The sequence below is a fragment of the Scardinius erythrophthalmus genome (assembly GCF_964197995.2).
Source record: "Scardinius erythrophthalmus genome assembly, chromosome: 12".
NCBI lineage: Eukaryota > Metazoa > Chordata > Actinopteri > Cypriniformes > Leuciscidae > Scardinius > Scardinius erythrophthalmus.
In genome coordinates, this window is record NC_138232.1 from 43478470 (window position 1) to 43496278 (window position 17809).

At 47.9% G+C, this 17809-nt stretch overlaps 1 protein-coding gene across 1 annotated transcript in view; it reads left to right on the forward strand.

Moving 5' to 3' along the window:
• The window catches only part of cacna1ib (calcium voltage-gated channel subunit alpha1 Ib), a 110984-nt gene that overhangs the window by 56933 nt on the left and 36242 nt on the right, over window positions 1-17809 (forward strand). Inside the window, exons 18-19 of the mRNA XM_081380547.1 lie at window positions 3589-3712; window positions 5213-5281. Of these exons, the coding sequence (XP_081236673.1) occupies window positions 3589-3712; window positions 5213-5281 (193 nt within the window). The remainder of the gene's footprint in view (window positions 1-3588; window positions 3713-5212; window positions 5282-17809) is intronic.

The following is a 17809-nucleotide window of genomic DNA, read 5'->3' on the forward strand; positions in this document are numbered from 1 at the left end:
GTGGTTTGGGATTCAGTGTCGATGCAGGCGCGCCTGTCATCGCCACGCTTCGATCCTGGCAGCTGTGAGAAGTGTAAAGCTAGGCCTGCTACTCACTGTCAAACAGTTCCAGAGACTGTTGGGTCTCATGGCAGCAGCTTCCAACGGGATACCTTTTGGACTGCTGTACATGAGGCCCCTGCAGTGGTGGCTCAGGACCAGAGGGTTTTTCCCCGAGGGGCAACCCATTTCGCACAATCAAGGTCACGCGGTGATGCCTACGTGCCTTGGTTATGTGGAAGAAACCTTGGTTCCTGTCCCAGGGCCCAGTGCTGGGAGCTCCTTGTCGTCGCAAACTGCTAACGACGGATGCTTCCCTCACGGGTTGGGGAGCGATCCTGAGGGTCGCTCATCTCAAGGTCTGTGGGAAGACCATCATCGTTCCTGGCATTCTATAGCCTAGAGATATTAGCTGTCTTCCGGGCTCTGAGGAGCTTTATCACAGGTCTCAGGGGACACCATGTGTAGTACATACGGACAACACGTCGGTAGTCGCCTATATCAACCACCAGGGGGGTTTGCGCTCGCGCCCGTTATGCAACTTGGCACGCCATATCCTCTTGTGGTCCCAGGGAAAGCTGCTGTCTCTCAGGGCAGCGTACATCCCCGGGGTCCAGAATATAGGAGCAGAAACTCTGTCGAGACAGGGGCTGAGGCCCGGGGAATGGAGGCTCCACCCCGAGGTGGTGGAGCTGATATGGAGGGAGTTTGGCAAGCACAAGTGGATCTGTTTGCGTCTCGAGAGACGTCTCACTGTCCACTTTGGTTCTCCCTCACGCATCCAGCTCCTCTGGGACTGGATGCTATGGTGCAGACGTGGCCGAGGCTACGTCTGTACGCTTTTCCCCCAGTTGCTCTGCTCCCGGGAGTTCTGGAAAGAGTTCGCAGGGACCGGGTTTGCCTGCTTCTGATAGCCCCGCACTGGCCGGGCAGAGTATGGTTTCCCGACCTCGTGTCTCTCCTCGACGGGCCTCCCCTGGAGCTACCCGTCAGGAGGGATCTTCTGTCCCAAGCGGAGGGCTCGATATTTCACCCCCGACCAGAACTGTGGAACCTGTGGGCTTGGCCTCTGAGGGGGCCCAACGCATAGTGTCAGGTCTCTCAACTGAGGTTGTTGAGACCATTCTACAGTCCAGAGCTCCCTCCACGAGGAAACTTTATGCCCTGAAGTGGAGACTATTCACTTCTTGGTGTAGTGACTGTCGGTTGGACCCAGTTAACTGCCCACTTGGTACAGTGCTGGAGTTCCTGCAAGAACGGTTCACTGCAGGTCTAACCCCGTCCACTTTAAAGGTTTATGTGGCGGCCATAGGTGCTTACCACATGCTTTTGGGTGGAATCTCTGTGGGGAAAGACCCCTTGGTATCTCGTTTCCTTCGTGGCACTTGAGGCTGAGGCCTGCAGTTTGCTCTAGGGTCCCTTCATGGGGTTTGTCCTTTGCGCTGCAAGGCCTTTCCCTGGCCCCTTTTGAGCCTATTGAGGAGGCTCCAGAGAAGTTCTTGACACTGAAAGCTCTGTTCCTTCTAACTATTTTCTGCAGGCCTTCTGTCCTCTTCCTTTTCACGGACCAGGAAAGAACTATTTGCTTTGCCCAGTTCGGGCGTTAGACGCTATGTCCACAGAGCTGCCCTGTGGCTTAAAACTACCAATTATTTGGGTGTTTCGGGTCCCCTAACAAGGGATATCCAGTGTCTAAGCAAAGGATGAGCAAGTGGGTGGTTAGGCCATTTCGCTTGCTTATGAAGCAGCCGGACAGCCTTCTCCTATGGCTGTCCGGTCGCACTCTACTAGGAGTATGGCGGCCTCCAAGGCCCTTATATCAGGAGTTTCCTTACAGGACGTTTGTGATGCGGCAGGCTGGTCCTCACCGCACACATTCGTCAGGTTCTACTCTCTGGATTTGGACTCTACTCCAGGGTCTCATGTTCTGTCTTCCTAGTGCTGCTCACTTGATTTCACACAGGACAGACATTCGTAGCTATGGTGGCGTTGGTATAGACGTTCCCACAGCGTCAAACTCGACGCAACGCGAGTTCCCTTGAAAGGGAACGCCTCGGTTACGACTGTAACCTCGGTTCCCTGAAGAGGGAACGAGCGTTGCGTCACCTTGCCATATCTCCTTCATGCCTGTCAGCGGCTACTTCAGACTTTTTACGAAGCTGTCGCTCTCTGTTTTCAAGCAGGCTTTATAGTTTCCTGGTACGTGACGTCACCCGCATCTGACGCTCCGCCACGCCATTGGACTGATTTTACATGTGCTTCAAGACATCATCACGCAAAGCGTTCCCACAGCGTCAAACTCGACGCAACGCTCGTTCCCTCTTCAGGGAACCGAGGTTACAGTCGTAACCGAGGCGTTTTCATTGATAAAAACGGCGTCTCAGTGTGAACGTAAGACAAGACATGCGTTTTCAAACGAAAGCGTGTGAGTGTGGACAAGGCCTCAGAGAGACTCAGATCTGATCGCTGGAAGAGTCTCGCATGTCCTTCAGTGCACTGGAGCTCATGACAGAGCTCACACACACACACACACACACAGGCCTGACACACAGCATGTGTGCAGATTAATGCTCATATGAGCAGATTAGTCGACTCACGATCCGGTCCACACAGCAGGAAATATGGGGTTAGAACTGTTGCATTATTCCAAATAAATAGATTGAGATTCACAAATAAATGCAAAGAGATTCACAAAAATTTGTAAAATTCATTTACAAGCTTTGTGCTTTTCAATAAATTAAATGATATTTGCAAATAAAAAAATATTTACACGTTGTCACAAACATAACTGTGCCCGGCATTAATTTGTGAATCGCTTCCATGCATTTAATAAAGAATGAATAACGTAACATTTCCATAATGCGTTGTTCCCATAACAGAGATGTAAAGTGCTGTTTCTCTGGCATTCTGGCTCATAAAATATAATACTGTGGTTTGGCTTGATAAGCATACTAATGGTCTAACAAATTCCAAATTTTAAACATCTTTTACTGTACCAATATAATGGGCTTTATTCTTCCTATTTGAGCCCATGCAGAAGAAAGCAAAGTTATGTCAGGCGAAGACACGCCCTGATTGTTAAGCAAATCGTGATTGGATAGAGCGGAGAGTGCTATGATTGGTCAGCGCAAATGGCTGTTATCTGATTGGCTTAAGTAGAAAGTGGGTGGAGTCCACTTATTTGTGGATTTGTCTGCATGTATTGATCGGTCTTGATGCTAAAAATGTTTTAGGATCTACAAGTGCACAGGAAGCGATTCACAAATTAATGCCAGGCAGAGTTGTGTTTGTGACAAAACACATTTGTAAATATTGTAAACATTTATTTATTCGTGTTTTATATTTTTTTTGTGAAACTTTTAACATTTATTTGTGAATCTCAATCTATTTATTTGGGAAAATGCAACAATTCTAACACCATAGAAAATGGGGTGTTCTTGGAGTATCAAGCCTCTCTCTCTCTCTCTCTCTCTCTCTCTCTCTCTCTCTCTCTCTCTCTCTCTCTCTCTCTCTCTCTCTCTCTCTCTCTCTCTCTCTCTCTCTCTGCAGGTTTCGTCTGATGTGTCAGACTATCATCGCTCATAAACTCTTTGACTATGTGGTTCTTGCTTTCATCTTCCTCAACTGCATCACAGTGGCTCTGGAGAGACCCAGAATCCACCAGGGCAGTCTGGTACGTTTCATCACTCACATTCACACACACAGAATTGTCACAGCTTGAGTCAGCGCGACTCGTCTCACGGTAGTGACACGTTGATTTGCAGCTCCGCATGAACACTGTCACATGTGCTGGAGTTTCACAGAGGAGGAACGGCAGGTTTAATTCCACCGCAATGATCTGGTTTATAATATATATAGTATATTGAAAAAGATCAATTTTTCTCTTCCTTTTAATTGGAAATCAATATATGCCTGGCAACTTGAAAAAATCAACAACAAAAAAGTTAAACATAAAAACAAAAGTTAAACATTTAATAATCTATAAGCATTTCTCAGATTCTATGTACATTAAGTATGTAAAACAACACTGTCAGTACACCAGTTATACAATGAACTAGAACCAGATCAATGCATTTATTTCCATTCAAAATGATGGAAACCGACAGAAAAACACCAGGCTTGAAAGATTCCTTATCCTGTGGCTCCCTCTAGTGGGAATCATTAATATCAACATTTAAACATTTAAAGTCTCCCTGTAGTCAATACTTTTATCCCTTGAAATACATCTTTGATCACCAAAATGACATATTTAAATGTTTTTTCCTTGAAAAATATTCTTCATGTCTTAAAATATCTGTAATGTAACTTGACACCATTGCCTCATTTATGAATATGCAAATGAGCCCCGCCTCCACTCACTCACTCAGCTCAGAGATCCACTGGTTGACGATCACACGTTGATCTGATTGGTTACAAGGTAGTTTGTGACGTCAGAAACACCAGCGATTTCAAAGCGTGTTTTTGAGACTGTCTTTGGTTCACTGCAGTTTTAAGGAGGAAATACTCAGCAATGCTGTCGACTTATGAATTTACACATGGTTTGTCTATAAGCAGATTAAAAACACCACATAGACATAAAAACGAAGAAAGCGCGGTCGGAAGAGTGCAGAGACGGCTCTGCGTGAGTGGTATTTATCGACAGGAACGTTAAATACAAGCACAACTCTAGGGGGCGCTGTTTGAGAAAAACAGAAACTGCATAGTGTGCCTTTAAAATATTAAACTGAAAATGTTTATGCACTGAAGACCATCTCACACTCTCACACTCTAGTAATGATTTATAGACTCTCAGGAACTAACACTGTTAATCAGCGAATTAGATCGGTTTGGCTAGCTTTGTGCCAGCATCATGACTGTTCCTGTAAAGGCTCAGCGTATTAAACTTCAGCAGGACTGGTGTGACATTTCAAGCGTAATAATCATAGGATATTTTACCCCGGTAATGTAAAAGTCTCACATCTCATTCTTAGTTTGACATTTCTGGAGCCGCTGTATCATTACCTTGCGCTGCCTTGTCTCACTGTTTCTCTCTCTCTCTCTCTCTCTCTCTCTCTCTCTCTCTCTCTCTCTCTCTCTCTCTCTCTCTCTCTCTCTCTCTCTCTCTCTCTCTCTCTCTCTCTCTCTCTCTCTCTCTCTCTCTCTCTCTCTCTCTCTCTCTCCCTCTCCCCATCAGGAGCGAGTCTTCCTCACCATCTCCAACTATGTTTTCACTGCCATCTTTGTGGCCGAGATGACAGTCAAGGTAACGTCTCACCTGAGCACGTTGTGTGTGTGTGTGTGTGTGTGTGTGTGTGTGTGTGTGTGAGGTATCCTGAACACTGTGCAGCCTGTATCAGTGGCTGTGCTCATACACACAACAATAGGCATTTAATCATAATAAATATACTGCAAAAAACAAACACTTTAACATTAAAAGAATGTGATCAGTGTGATTATTCCTCTGGCTGCTCTTCATTAATCTCAGGACTGGGAACACTGGTTTAATGTTACACATTAAAATGAAAGATGACATGCATGATAGGGTACAGTGTAAGTATAAATAAACAGTAGTTCTGTCAATCGATTAAAACAAATTAATAATTAATTGTATTAATTGCATTTTGTGTAATTAATCGCAGCTAACGTTAAAGTTTAAAGTAATTTCACAGGTAATCTACAAATTAATGTAGAAAAAACATCCAAAAACAGCATAAAAACTGTATTTTTTAAATATTTGATCTAACATGTAGGAAATATACAGAAATTAATTAAAGTTAGCAATCACTTCACAGTCTTCACAGCATAAATTATAAATTAAATATACAGTAGTCAACATTTGAAGTGGATCAAAAGAGTTCATCAAAGTTTTCCTAAGACAAGAACGGGTATTGTTCAAAATTCATGTATAACTTTGATGAAAGGTTCTGATCCACTTCAAATGTTGACGACTGTAGATGAATCCTTATTAAAGCTACAAAAGTTATTCAGATTTTGTCTTTTTCTTTTGTTCTTTGATTGACATTATGACAGACAGCAGCTGGGTTATTAGGCACTGTCACTTTAAGATCTTCTATTACACTTCATTAGAGCGTCTGCCGCTCACACTGATTACTCGGCTCATTCAGATCATGTGCATTCGGCCTCTAGCCTGGCAAGCCAGACCTACATCAGGATGTTAGGTCTGGAAACTCACCATAGACACGGCTCAATCCGAGGGGCGGGACAAACGGCTGTCTTTCAAATTCCCTCTGCACGCAATAGGACAGCGCTTCAACCAACCAGAGCGTTTTCCCAACAGCGGAGCTAACGTTAGTTGATAGATTCCTTTTGCCATATCTGGCCGGCAAAACTACGAACACATCTTCCTTTTTTAAGAATGACTTAAGTGCCGTTCTTTGCTCTTTTCTCATAGAAAAACTAAACTCCAAGTCCTCCAGAGTCGCGGCCAAAGCCGATTCGAAAGACTGTTCTCCAGCAGCAGCTCTTCTTTGTTTTCAAGCAGCAGGGAACCGTCGCAACTCTGTCGTCATTATGTTAAGCCCGCCCCGCCCACTCTATAAGCGACGTGATTGGCCTGACCCAATTTAGGTTTTTCCAACTCGAAAGTCAACGGAGAGTTGCTAGACTACCCTGGCTGCATAATACATTTTGCTGCCGCTAGGGTGCGTCTAGATTTCTAGGCTAATCAGCCTCGTTAGCCAATGAGAAAGCTGGAGACGCAGTGCATGCTGGGTAAACACTGGAGTGAAGAGTTTTACAGGACACTTCACCAGTGTGCGTCAAAAGAGTGTGTGTGTCAGAAGAGTGTGTGCGTCAGAAGAGTGTGCGTCAGAAGAGTGTGCGTCAGAAGAGTGTGCGTCAGAAGAGTGTGCGTCAGAAGAGTGTGTGTGTCAGAAGAGTGTGTGTCAGAAGAGTGTGTGTCAGAAGAGTGTGCGTCAGAAGAGTGTCAGAAGAGTGTGCGTCAGAAGAGTGTGTGTCAGAAGAGTGTGTGTCAGAAGAGTGTGTGTCAGAAGAGTGTGTCAGAAGAGTGTGCGTCAGAAGAGTGCGTCAGAAGAGTGTGTGTCAGAAGAGTGTGTGTCAGAAGAGTGTGTGTCAGAAGAGTGTGTGTCAGAAGAGTGTGTCAGAAGAGTGTGCGTCAGAAGAGTGCGTCAGAAGAGTGTGCGTCAGAAGAGTGTGCGTCAGAAGAGTGTGCGTCAGAAGAGTGTGTGTCAGAAGAGTGTGCGTCAGAAGAGTGTGTGTGTCAGAAGAGTGTGTGTCAGAAGAGTGTGTGTCAGAAGAGTGTGCGTCAGAAGAGTGTCAGAAGAGTGTGTCAGAAGAGTGTGTGTCAGAAGAGTGTGTGTCAGAAGAGTGTGCGTCAGAAGAGTGCGTCAGAAGAGTGCGTCAGAAGAGTGTGTGTCAGAAGAGTGTGCGTCAGAAGAGTGCGTCAGAAGAGTGTGCGTCAGAAGAGTGTGTGTCAGAAGAGTGTGTCAGAAGAGTGCGCGTCAGAAGAGTGTGTCAGAAGAGTGTGCGTCAGAAGAGTGTGTGTCAGAAGAGTGTGTCAGAAGAGTGCGCGTCAGAAGAGTGTGTCAGAAGAGTGTGCGTCAGAAGAGTGTGCGTCAGAAGAGTGTGCGTCAGAAGAGTGCGTGTCAGAAGAGTGTGTCAGAAGAGTGCGCGTCAGAAGAGTGTGTCAGAAGAGTGTGCGTCAGAAGAGTGTGCGTCAGAAGAGTGCGTGTCAGAAGAGTGCGTGTCAGAAGAGTGTGTGTCAGAAGAGTGTGTGTCAGAAGAGTGCGTGTCAGAAGAGTGTGTGTCAAAAGAGTGTGTGTCAGAAGAGTGCGTGTCAGAAGAGTGCGTGTCCGAAGAGTGTGTGTCAGAAGAGTGCGTGTCAGAAGAGTGCGTGTCAGAAGAGTGTGTCAGAAGAGTGTCAGAAGAGTGTGTGTCAGAAGAGTGTGTCAGAAGAGTGTGCTTCAGAAGAGTGCGCGTCAGAAGATTGTGCTTCAGAAGAGTGTGCTTCAGAAGAGTGCGCGTCAGAAGAGTGTGCTTCAGAAGAGTGCGCTTCAGAAGAGTGCGCGTCAGAAGAGTGTGCGTCAGAAGAGTGTGTCAGAAGAGTGTGCTTCAGAAGAGTGTGTCAGAAGAGTGTGCTTCAGAAGAGTGCGCGTCAGAAGAGTGTGCTTCAGAAGAGTGTGTCAGAAGAGTGTGTGTCAGAAGAGTGCGTCAGAAGAGTGTGTGTCAGAAGAGTGCGTCAGAAGAGTGTGTGTCAGAAGAGTGTGTCAGAAGAGTGTGTGTCAGAAGAGTGTGTCAGAAGAGTGCGCGTCAGAAGAGTGTGTCAGAAGAGTGCGTCAGAAGAGTGTGCTTCAGAAGAGTGTGTCAGAAGAGTGTGCGTCAGAAGAGTGCGTCAGAAGAGTGTGCTTCAGAAGAGTGTGTCAGAAGAGTGTGCGTCAGAAGAGTGTGTGTCAGAAGAGTGTGCGTCAGAAGAGTGTGCGTCAGAAGAGTGTGCGTCAGAAGAGTGTGCGTCAGAAGAGTGCGTCAGAAGAGTGCGTCAGAAGAGTGTGCGTCAGAAGAGTGTGCGTCAGAAGAGTGCGCGTCAGAAGAGTGTGTCAGAAGAGTGTGCGTCAGAAGAGTGTGCGTCAGAAGAGTGCGCGTCAGAAGAGTGCGCGTCAGAAGAGTGCGCGTCAGAAGAGTGCGCGTCAGAAGAGTGTGCGTCAGAAGAGTGTGTCAGAAGAGTGTGCGTCAGAAGAGTGTGTGTCAGAAGAGTGCGTGTCAGAAGACTGTGTCAGAAGAGTGTGTGTCAGAAGAGTGTGTGTCAGAAGAGTGTGTGTCAGAAGAGTGTGCGTCAGAAGAGTGTGCTTCAGAAGAGTGTGCGTCAGAAGAGTGTGTGTCAGAAGAGTGCGTGTCAGAAGACTGTGTCAGAAGAGTGTGTGTCAGAAGAGTGTGTGTCAGAAGAGTGTGTGTCAGAAGAGTGTGTGTCAGAAGAGTGCGCTTCAGAAGAGTGTGTGTCAGAAGAGTGTGCTTCAGAAGAGTGTGTGTCAGAAGAGTGTGCTTCAGAAGAGTGCGTGTCAGAAGACTGTGTCAGAAGAGTGTGTGTCAGAAGAGTGTGTGTCAGAAGAGTGTGTGTCAGAAGAGTGCGCGTCAGAAGAGTGCGCGTCAGAAGAGTGCGCGTCAGAAGTGTGTGTCAGAAGAGTGTGTCAGAAGAGTGTGTCAGAAGAGTGTGTGTCAGAAGAGTGCGTGTCAGAAGAGTGCGCGTCAGAAGAGTGTGTGTCAGAAGAGTGCGCTTCAGAAGAGTGTGTGTCAGAAGAGTGTGTGTCAGAAGAGTGTGCTTCAGAAGAGTGCGTGTCAGAAGAGTGTGTCAGAAGAGTGTGTCAGAAGAGTGTGTCAGAAGAGTGTGTGTCAGAAGAGTGCGCTTCAGAAGAGTGTGTGTCAGAAGAGTGTGCTTCAGAAGAGTGTGCTTCAGAAGAGTGTGTGTCAGAAGAGTGTGCTTCAGAAGAGTGCGTGTCAGAAGAGTGCGTGTCAGAAGAGTGTGTCAGAAGAGTGTGTGTCAGAAGAGTGTGTCAGAAGAGTGCGCGTCAGAAGAGTGCGCTTCAGAAGAGTGCGTGTCAGAAGAGTGTGTCAGAAGAGTGCGTGTCAGAAGAGTGCGTGTCAGAAGAGTGTGTGTCAGAAGAGTGTGTGTCAGAAGAGTGTGTCAGAAGAGTGTGTCAGAAGAGTGTGTCAGAAGAGTGTGTGTCAGAAGAGTGCGCTTCAGAAGAGTGTGTGTCAGAAGAGTGTGCTTCAGAAGAGTGTGTGTCAGAAGAGTGTGCTTCAGAAGAGTGTGTGTCAGAAGAGTGCGTGTCAGAAGAGTGTGTCAGAAGAGTGTGTGTCAGAAGAGTGCGCGTCAGAAGAGTGCGCTTCAGAAGAGTGCGTGTCAGAAGAGTGTGTCAGAAGAGTGCGTGTCAGAAGAGTGCGTGTCAGAAGAGTGTGTGTCAGAAGAGTGTGTGTCAGAAGAGTGTGTGTCAGAAGAGTGTGTCAGAAGAGTGTGTCAGAAGAGTGTGTCAGAAGAGTGTGTGTCAGAAGAGTGCGCTTCAGAAGAGTGTGTGTCAGAAGAGTGTGCTTCAGAAGAGTGTGTGTCAGAAGAGTGTGCTTCAGAAGAGTGTGTGTCAGAAGAGTGCGTGTCAGAAGAGTGTGTCAGAAGAGTGTGTGTCAGAAGAGTGTGTGTCAGAAGAGTGTGCGTCAGAAGAGTGTGCGTCAGAAGAGTGTGCGTCAGAAGAGTGCCAGAAGAGTGCGCGTCAGAAGAGTGTGTCAGAAGAGTGCGTGTCAGAAGAGTGCGTGTCAGAAGAGTGCGTGTCAGAAGAGTGTGTGTCAGAAGAGTGTGCGTCAGAAGAGTGTGCGTCAGAAGAGTGTGCGTCAGAAGAGTGTGCGTCAGAAGAGTGTGCGTCAGAAGAGTGTGTGTCAGAAGAGTGTGTGTCAGAAGAGTGCGCGTCAGAAGAGAGTGTGTCAGAAGAGTGCGTGTCAGAAGAGTGCGTGTCAGAAGAGTGCGTGTCAGAAGAGTGTGTGTCAAAAGAGTGTGTGTCAGAAGAGTGTGCGTCAGAAGAGTGTGCGTCAGAAGAGTGCGCGTCAGAAGAGTGCGTGTCAGAAGAGTGCGTGTCAGAAGAGAGTGCGTCAGAAGAGTGTGCGTCAGAAGAGTGTGCGTCAGAAGAGTGCGTGTCAGAAGAGTGTGTGTCAGAAGAGTGTGTGTCAGAAGAGTGTGTGTCAGAAGAGTGTGCGTCAGAAGAGTGCGCGTCAGAAGAGTGCGCGTCAGAAGAGTGTGCGTCAGAAGAGTGTGCGTCAGAAGAGTGTGCGTCAGAAGAGTGCGTGTCAGAAGAGTGCGCGTCAGAAGAGTGTGTGTCAGAAGAGTGTGTGTCAGAAGAGTGCGCGTCAGAAGAGTGAGCGTCAGAAGAGTGCGCGTCAGAAGAGTGCGTGTCAGAAGAGTGCGCGTCAGAAGAGAGCGTGTCAGAAGAGTGCGTGTCAGAAGAGTGCGTGTCAGAAGAGTGCGTGTCAGAAGAGTGCGTGTCAGAAGAGTGTGCGTCAGAAGAGTGTGCGTCAGAAGAGTGTGCGTCAGAAGAGTGTGCGTCAGAAGAGTGTGCGTCAGAAGAGTGTGTGTCAGAAGAGTGCGCGTCAGAAGAGTGCGCGTCAGAAGAGTGCGCGTCAGAAGAGTGAGTGCGTCAGAAGAGTGAGTGCGTCAGAAGAGTGAGTGCGTCAGAAGAGTGCGTGTCAGAAGAGTGTGCGTCAGAAGAGTGTGCGTCAGAAGAGTGTGTGTCAGAAGAGTGTGTCAGAAGAGTGTGAGTCAGAAGAGTGTGCGTCAGAAGAGTGTGCGTCAGAAGAGTGTGTGTCAGAAGAGTGTGTGCCAGAAGAGTGAGTGCCAGAAGAGTGTGTCAGAAGAGTGTGCGTCAGAAGAGTGTGCGTCAGAAGAGTGTGCGTCAGAAGAGTGTGTGTCAGAAGAGTGAGTGCCAGAAGAGTGTGCGTCAGAAGAGTGAGTGCGTCAGAAGAGTGTGCGTCAGAAGAGTGTGCGTCAGAAGAGTGTGCGTCAGAAGAGTGTGCGTCAGAAGAGTGTGCGTCAGAAGAGTGAGTGCGTCAGAAGAGTGTGTGTCAGAAGAGTGTGCGTCAGAAGAGTGTGCGTCAGAAGAGTGTGTGTCAGAAGAGTGTGTGTCAGAAGAGTGTGTGTCAGAAGAGTGTGTCAGAAGAGTGCGTGTCAGAAGAGTGCGCGTCAGAAGAGTGTGTCAGAAGAGTGTGTGTCAGAAGAGTGTGTCAGAAGAGTGCGTGTCAGAAGAGTGCGTGTCAGAAGAGTGCGCGTCAGAAGAGTGCGCGTCAGAAGAGTGCGCGTCAGAAGAGTGTGTCAGAAGAGTGTGTCAGAAGAGTGTGTCAGAAGAGTGAGTGTCAGAAGAGTGTGTGTCAGAAGAGTGTGCGTCAGAAGAGTGTGTCAGAAGAGTGAGTGTCAGAAGAGTGTGTCAGAAGAGTGCGTGTCAGAAGAGTGCGTGTCAGAAGAGTGTGTCAGAAGAGTGTGTCAGAAGAGTGTGTCAGAAGAGTGTGTGTCAGAAGAGTGTGTCAGAAGAGTGTGTCAGAAGAGTGCGTGTCAGAAGAGTGCGCGTCAGAAGAGTGCGCGTCAGAAGAGTGCGCGTCAGAAGAGTGCGCGTCAGAAGAGTGTGTGTGTCAGAAGAGTGTGTGTCAGAAGAGTGTGTGTCAGAAGAGTGCGTGTCAGAAGAGTGCGCGTCAGAAGAGTGCGTGTCAGAAGAGTGCGTGTCAGAAGAGTGTGTGTCAGAAGAGTGCGCGTCAGAAGAGTGCGCGTCAGAAGAGTGCGCGTCAGAAGAGTGCGCGTCAGAAGAGTGCGCGTCAGAAGAGTGCGCGTCAGAAGAGTGCGTGTCAGAAGAGTGCGTGTCAGAAGAGTGTGTCAGAAGAGTGCGCGTCAGAAGAGTGCGCGTCAGAAGAGTGCGTGTCAGAAGAGTGAGTGCGTCAGAAGAGTGAGTGCGTCAGAAGAGTGAGTGCGTCAGAAGAGTGTGCGTCAGAAGAGTGTGTGTCAGAAGAGTGAGTGCCAGAAGAGTGTGCGTCAGAAGAGTGAGTGCGTCAGAAGAGTGAGTGCGTCAGAAGAGTGTGCGTCAGAAGAGTGTGCGTCAGAAGAGTGTGCGTCAGAAGAGTGAGTGCGTCAGAAGAGTGTGTGTCAGAAGAGTGTGCGTCAGAAGAGTGTGCGTCAGAAGAGTGTGCGTCAGAAGAGTGAGTGCGTCAGAAGAGTGTGTCAGAAGAGTGTGCGTCAGAAGAGTGTGCGTCAGAAGAGTGTGTCAGAAGAGTGTGTCAGAAGAGTGTGTCAGAAGAGTGTGTGTCAGAAGAGTGTGTCAGAAGAGTGTGTAAGAAGAGTGTGTCAGAAGAGTGTGTCAGAAGAGTGTGTGTCAGAAGAGTGCGTGTCAGAAGAGTGCGTGTCAGAAGAGTGCGTGTCAGAAGAGTGCGTGTCAGAAGAGTGTGTCAGAAGAGTGTGTCAGAAGAGTGTGTTAGAAGAGTGCGTCAGAAGAGTGTGCGTCAGAAGAGTGTGCGTCAGAAGAGTGTGCGTCAGAAGAGTGTGCGTCAGAAGAGTGAGTGCGTCAGAAGAGTGTGTGTCAGAAAAGTGTGCGTCAGAAGAGTGTGCGTCAGAAGAGTGTGCGTCAGAAGAGTGAGTGCGTCAGAAGAGTGTGTCAGAAGAGTGTGCGTCAGAAGAGTGTGCGTCAGAAGAGTGTGCGTCAGAAGAGTGTGTCAGAAGAGTGTGTCAGAAGAGTGTGTCAGAAGAGTGTGTCAGAAGAGTGTGTCAGAAGAGTGTGTCAGAAGAGTGCGTGTCAGAAGAGTGCGCGTCAGAAGAGTGCGCGTCAGAAGAGTGCGCGTCAGAAGAGTGCGTCAGAAGAGAGTGTGTCAGAAGAGTGTGTCAGAAGAGTGCGTGTCAGAAGAGTGCGCGTCAGAAGAGTGAGTGCGTCAGAAGAGTGTGCGTCAGAAGAGTGTCCGTCAGAAGAGTGTGCGTCAGAAGAGTGTGCGTCAGAAGAGTGTGTCAGAAGAGTGTGTCAGAAGAGTGTGTCAGAAGAGTGTGTCAGAAGAGTGTGTGTCAGAAGAGTGTGTCAGAAGAGTGTGTCAGAAGAGTGTGTCAGAAGAGTGTGTGTCAGAAGAGTGTGTGTCAGAAGAGTGCGTGTCAGAAGAGTGTGTGTCAGAAGAGTGCGTGTCAGAAGAGTGTGTCAGAAGAGTGCGTGTCAGAAGAGTGCGTGTCAGAAGAGTGTGTCAGAAGAGTGTGTCAGAAGAGTGTGTCAGAAGAGTGTGTCAGAAGAGTGTGTCAGAAGAGTGTGCGTCAGAAGAGTGTGCGTCAGAAGAGTGCGCGTCAGAAGAGTGCGTGTCAGAAGAGTGCGTGTCAGAAGAGTGCGTGTCAGAAGAGTGCGTGTCAGAAGAGTGTGTCAGAAGAGTGTGTCAGAAGAGTGTGTCAGAAGAGTGTGTCAGAAGAGTGTGCGTCAGAAGAGTGTGCGTCAGAAGAGTGCGTGTCAGAAGAGTGCGTGTCAGAAGAGTGCGTGTCAGAAGAGTGCGTGTCAGAAGAGTGTGTCAGAAGAGTGTGTCAGAAGAGTGTGTCAGAAGAGTGTGTCAGAAGAGTGTGCGTCAGAAGAGTGTGCGTCAGAAGAGTGTGCGTCAGAAGAGTGTGTCAGAAGAGTGAGTGTCAGAAGAGTGTGTCAGAAGAGTGTGTGTCAGAAGAGTGCGTGTCAGAAGAGTGCGTGTCAGAAGAGTGCGTGTCAGAAGAGTGCGTGTCAGAAGAGTGAGTGCGTCAGAAGAGTGTGCGTCAGAAGAGTGTGCGTCAGAAGAGTGTGCGTCAGAAGAGTGTGCGTCAGAAGAGTGTGTCAGAAGAGTGTGCGTCAGAAGAGTGTGTCAGAAGAGTGTGTCAGAAGAGTGAGTGTCAGAAGAGTGTGTCAGAAGAGTGTGTCAGTAGAGTGAGTGTCAGAAGAGTGTGTGTCAGAAGAGTGTGCGTCAGAAGAGTGTGCGTCAGAAGAGTGTGTCAGAAGAGTGTGCGTCAGAAGAGTGTGTCAGAAGAGTGTGCATCAGAAGAGTGTGTCAGAAGAGTGTGCGTCAGAAGAGTGTGCGTCAGAAGAGTGTGCGTCAGAAGAGTGTGTCAGAAGAGTGTGCGTCAGAAGAGTGAGTGCGTCAGAAGAGTGCGTGTCAGAAGAGTGCGTGTCAGAAGAGTGCGTGTCAGAAGAGTGCGCGTCAGAAGAGTGCGTGTCAGAAGAGTGTGCGTCAGAAGAGTGTGCGTCAGAAGAGTGTGCGTCAGAAGAGTGTGTCAGAAGAGTGTGCGTCAGAAGAGTGTGCGTCAGAAGAGTGTGCGTCAGAAGAGTGTGCGTCAGAAGAGTGTGTCAGAAGAGTGTGTGTCAGAAGAGTGTGTGTCAGAAGAGTGTGTGTCAGAAGAGTGTGTTTCAGAAGAGTGTGTGTCAGAAGAGTGTGTCAGAAGAGTGTGTCAGAAGAGTGTGTCAGAAGAGTGTGTCAGAAGAGTGTGTGTCAGAAGAGTGCGTGTCAGAAGAGTGCGTGTCAGAAGAGTGCGTGTCAGAAGAGTGCGTGTCAGAAGAGTGTGTGTCAGAAGAGTGTGTGTCAGAAGAGTGTGTGTCAGAAGAGTGTGCGTCAGAAGAGTGTGCGTCAGAAGAGTGTGCGTCAGAAGAGTGTGTCAGAAGAGTGTGCGTCAGAAGAGTGTGCGTCAGAAGAGTGTGCGTCAGAAGAGTGTGCGTCAGAAGAGTGTGTGTCAGAAGAGTGTGCGTCAGAAGAGTGTGCGTCAGAAGAGTGTGCGTCAGAAGAGTGTGTGTCAGAAGAGTGTGTTTCAGAAGAGTGTGTGTCAGAAGAGTGTGTCAGAAGAGTGTGTCAGAAGAGTGTGTCAGAAGAGTGTGTGTCAGAAGAGTGTGTGTCAGAAGAGTGCGTGTCAGAAGAGTGCGTGTCAGAAGAGAGTGTGTCAGAAGAGAGTGTGTCAGAAGAGTGTGTCAGAAGAGTGCGTGTCAGAAGAGAGTGTGTCAGAAGAGTGTGTGTCAGAAGAGTGTGTGTCAGAAGAGTGTGTCAGAAGAGTGTGTCAGAAGAGTGTGTCAGAAGAGTGTGTCAGAAGAGTGTGTCAGAAGAGTGCGTGTCAGAAGAGTGTGTCAGAAGAGTGTGTCAGAAGAGTGTGTCAGAAGAGTGCGTGTCAGAAGAGTGCGTGTCAGAAGAGAGTGTGTCAGAAGAGTGTGTGTCAGAAGAGTGTGTGTCAGAAGAGTGCGTGTCAGAAGAGTGCGTGTCAGAAGAGTGCGTGTCAGAAGAGTGTGTCAGAAGAGTGTGTGTCAGAAGAGTGTGTCAGAAGAGTGTGTCAGAAGAGTGTGTCAGAAGAGTGCGTGTCAGAAGAGTGTGTGTCAGAAGAGTGTGTCAGAAGAGTGCGTGTCAGAAGAGTGCGCGTCAGAAGAGTGTGTCAGAAGAGTGCGTGTCAGAAGAGTGAGTGTCAGAAGAGTGCGTGTCAGAAGAGTGTGTGTCAGAAGAGTGTGTCAGAAGAGTGCGTGTCAGAAGAGTGCGTGTCAGAAGAGTGCGCGTCAGAAGAGTGTGTCAGAAGAGTGCGTGTCAGAAGAGTGTGTGTGTCAGAAGAGTGTGTGTCAGAAGAGTGTGTGTCAGAAGAGTGCGCGTCAGAAGAGTGTGTCAGAAGAGTGTGTCAGAAGAGTGTGTCAGAAGAGTGCGTGTCAGAAGAGTGCGTGTCAGAAGAGTGCGCGTCAGAAGAGTGTGTCAGAAGAGTGTGTGTCAGAAGAGTGTGTGTCAGAAGAGTGTGTGTCAGAAGAGTGTGTGTCAGAAGAGTGAGTGTCAGAAGAGTGTGTGTCAGAAGAGTGTGTGTCAGAAGAGTGCGCGTCAGAAGAGTGTGTCAGAAGAGTGTGTCAGAAGAGTGTGTCAGAAGAGTGTGTGTCAGAAGAGTGTGTCAGAAGAGTGTCAGAAGAGTGCGTGTCAGAAGAGTGTGTCAGAAGAGTGCGTGTCAGAAGAGTGCGTGTCAGAAGAGTGTGTCAGAAGAGTGTGTCAGAAGAGTGTGTCAGAAGAGTGTGTCAGAAGAGTGCGCGTCAGAAGAGTGTGTCAGAAGAGTGTGTGTCAGAAGAGTGTGTGTCAGAAGAGTGTGTCAGAAGAGTGTGTCAGAAGAGTGTGTCAGAAGAGTGTGTCAGAAGAGTGTCAGAAGAGTGCGCGTCAGAAGAGTGTGTCAGAAGAGTGTGTGTCAGAAGAGTGTGTGTCAGAAGAGTGTGTGTGTCAGAAGAGTGTGTGTCAGAAGAGTGCGCGTCAGAAGAGTGTGTCAGAAGAGTGTGTCAGAAGAGTGTGTCAGAAGAGTGCGTCAGAAGAGTGCGTGTCAGAAGAGTGTGTGTGTCAGAAGAGTGTGTGTCAGAAGAGTGTGTGTCAGAAGAGTGTGTGTCAGAAGAGTGTGTGTCAGAAGAGTGCGTGTCAGAAGAGTGCGTGTCAGAAGAGTGTGTGTGTCAGAAGAGTGTGTGTCAGAAGAGTGTGTCAGAAGAGTGTCAGAAGAGTGTGTGTCAGAAGAGTGTGTGTCAGAAGAGTGTGTGTCAGAAGAGTGTGTGTCAGAAGAGTGCGTGTCAGAAGAGTGCGTGTCAGAAGAGTGCGTGTCAGAAGAGTGTGTGTGTCAGAAGAGTGTGTGTCAGAAGAGTGTGTCAGAAGAGTGTGTCAGAAGAGTGTGTCAGAAGAGTGTGTCAGAAGAGTGTCAGAAGAGTGTGTGTCAGAAGAGTGTGTGTCAGAAGAGTGTGTGTCAGAAGAGTGTGTCAGAAGAGTGTGTCAGAAGAGTGTGTTAGAAGAGTGTGTCAGAAGAGTGTCAGAAGAGTGTGTGTCAGAAGAGTGTGTGTCAGAAGAGTGTGTCAGAAGAGTGTGTCAGAAGAGTGTGTCAGAAGAGTGTGTCAGAAGAGTTTTCAACCTCAAAATCATTTATTAAAACTGCACCAGATTGATTTAACCCTATAAACCCTGCACACTTCTACGAGCTCTGAATGATCAACATGAGTGATTAGGCAAGGCAAGTTTATTTATAGACGTCATACACAATGGCAATTCAAACTGCTTTACATAGAAAGGAATTAAAATATCACATTATGGCAATTCAAAGTGTTTTGCATAGAAAATAAGCACAAAGTAAAAGCAAGGGAATTTAAACCAGTTATAAAAGGAATTAAGAGATAAATGATACAGTTCTAAAATGAATTGGAGTAAAATGAATTAAAGTATTAAAAAGATGATACATAGATTAAACTTCTCATCTGGCAAAACACCGGTGTATCATATTTTGCATATAGTTTTACTTTGACACTGTGTCTGTGGTGTTTATTCGGCGCGCCTAAGAATTCCA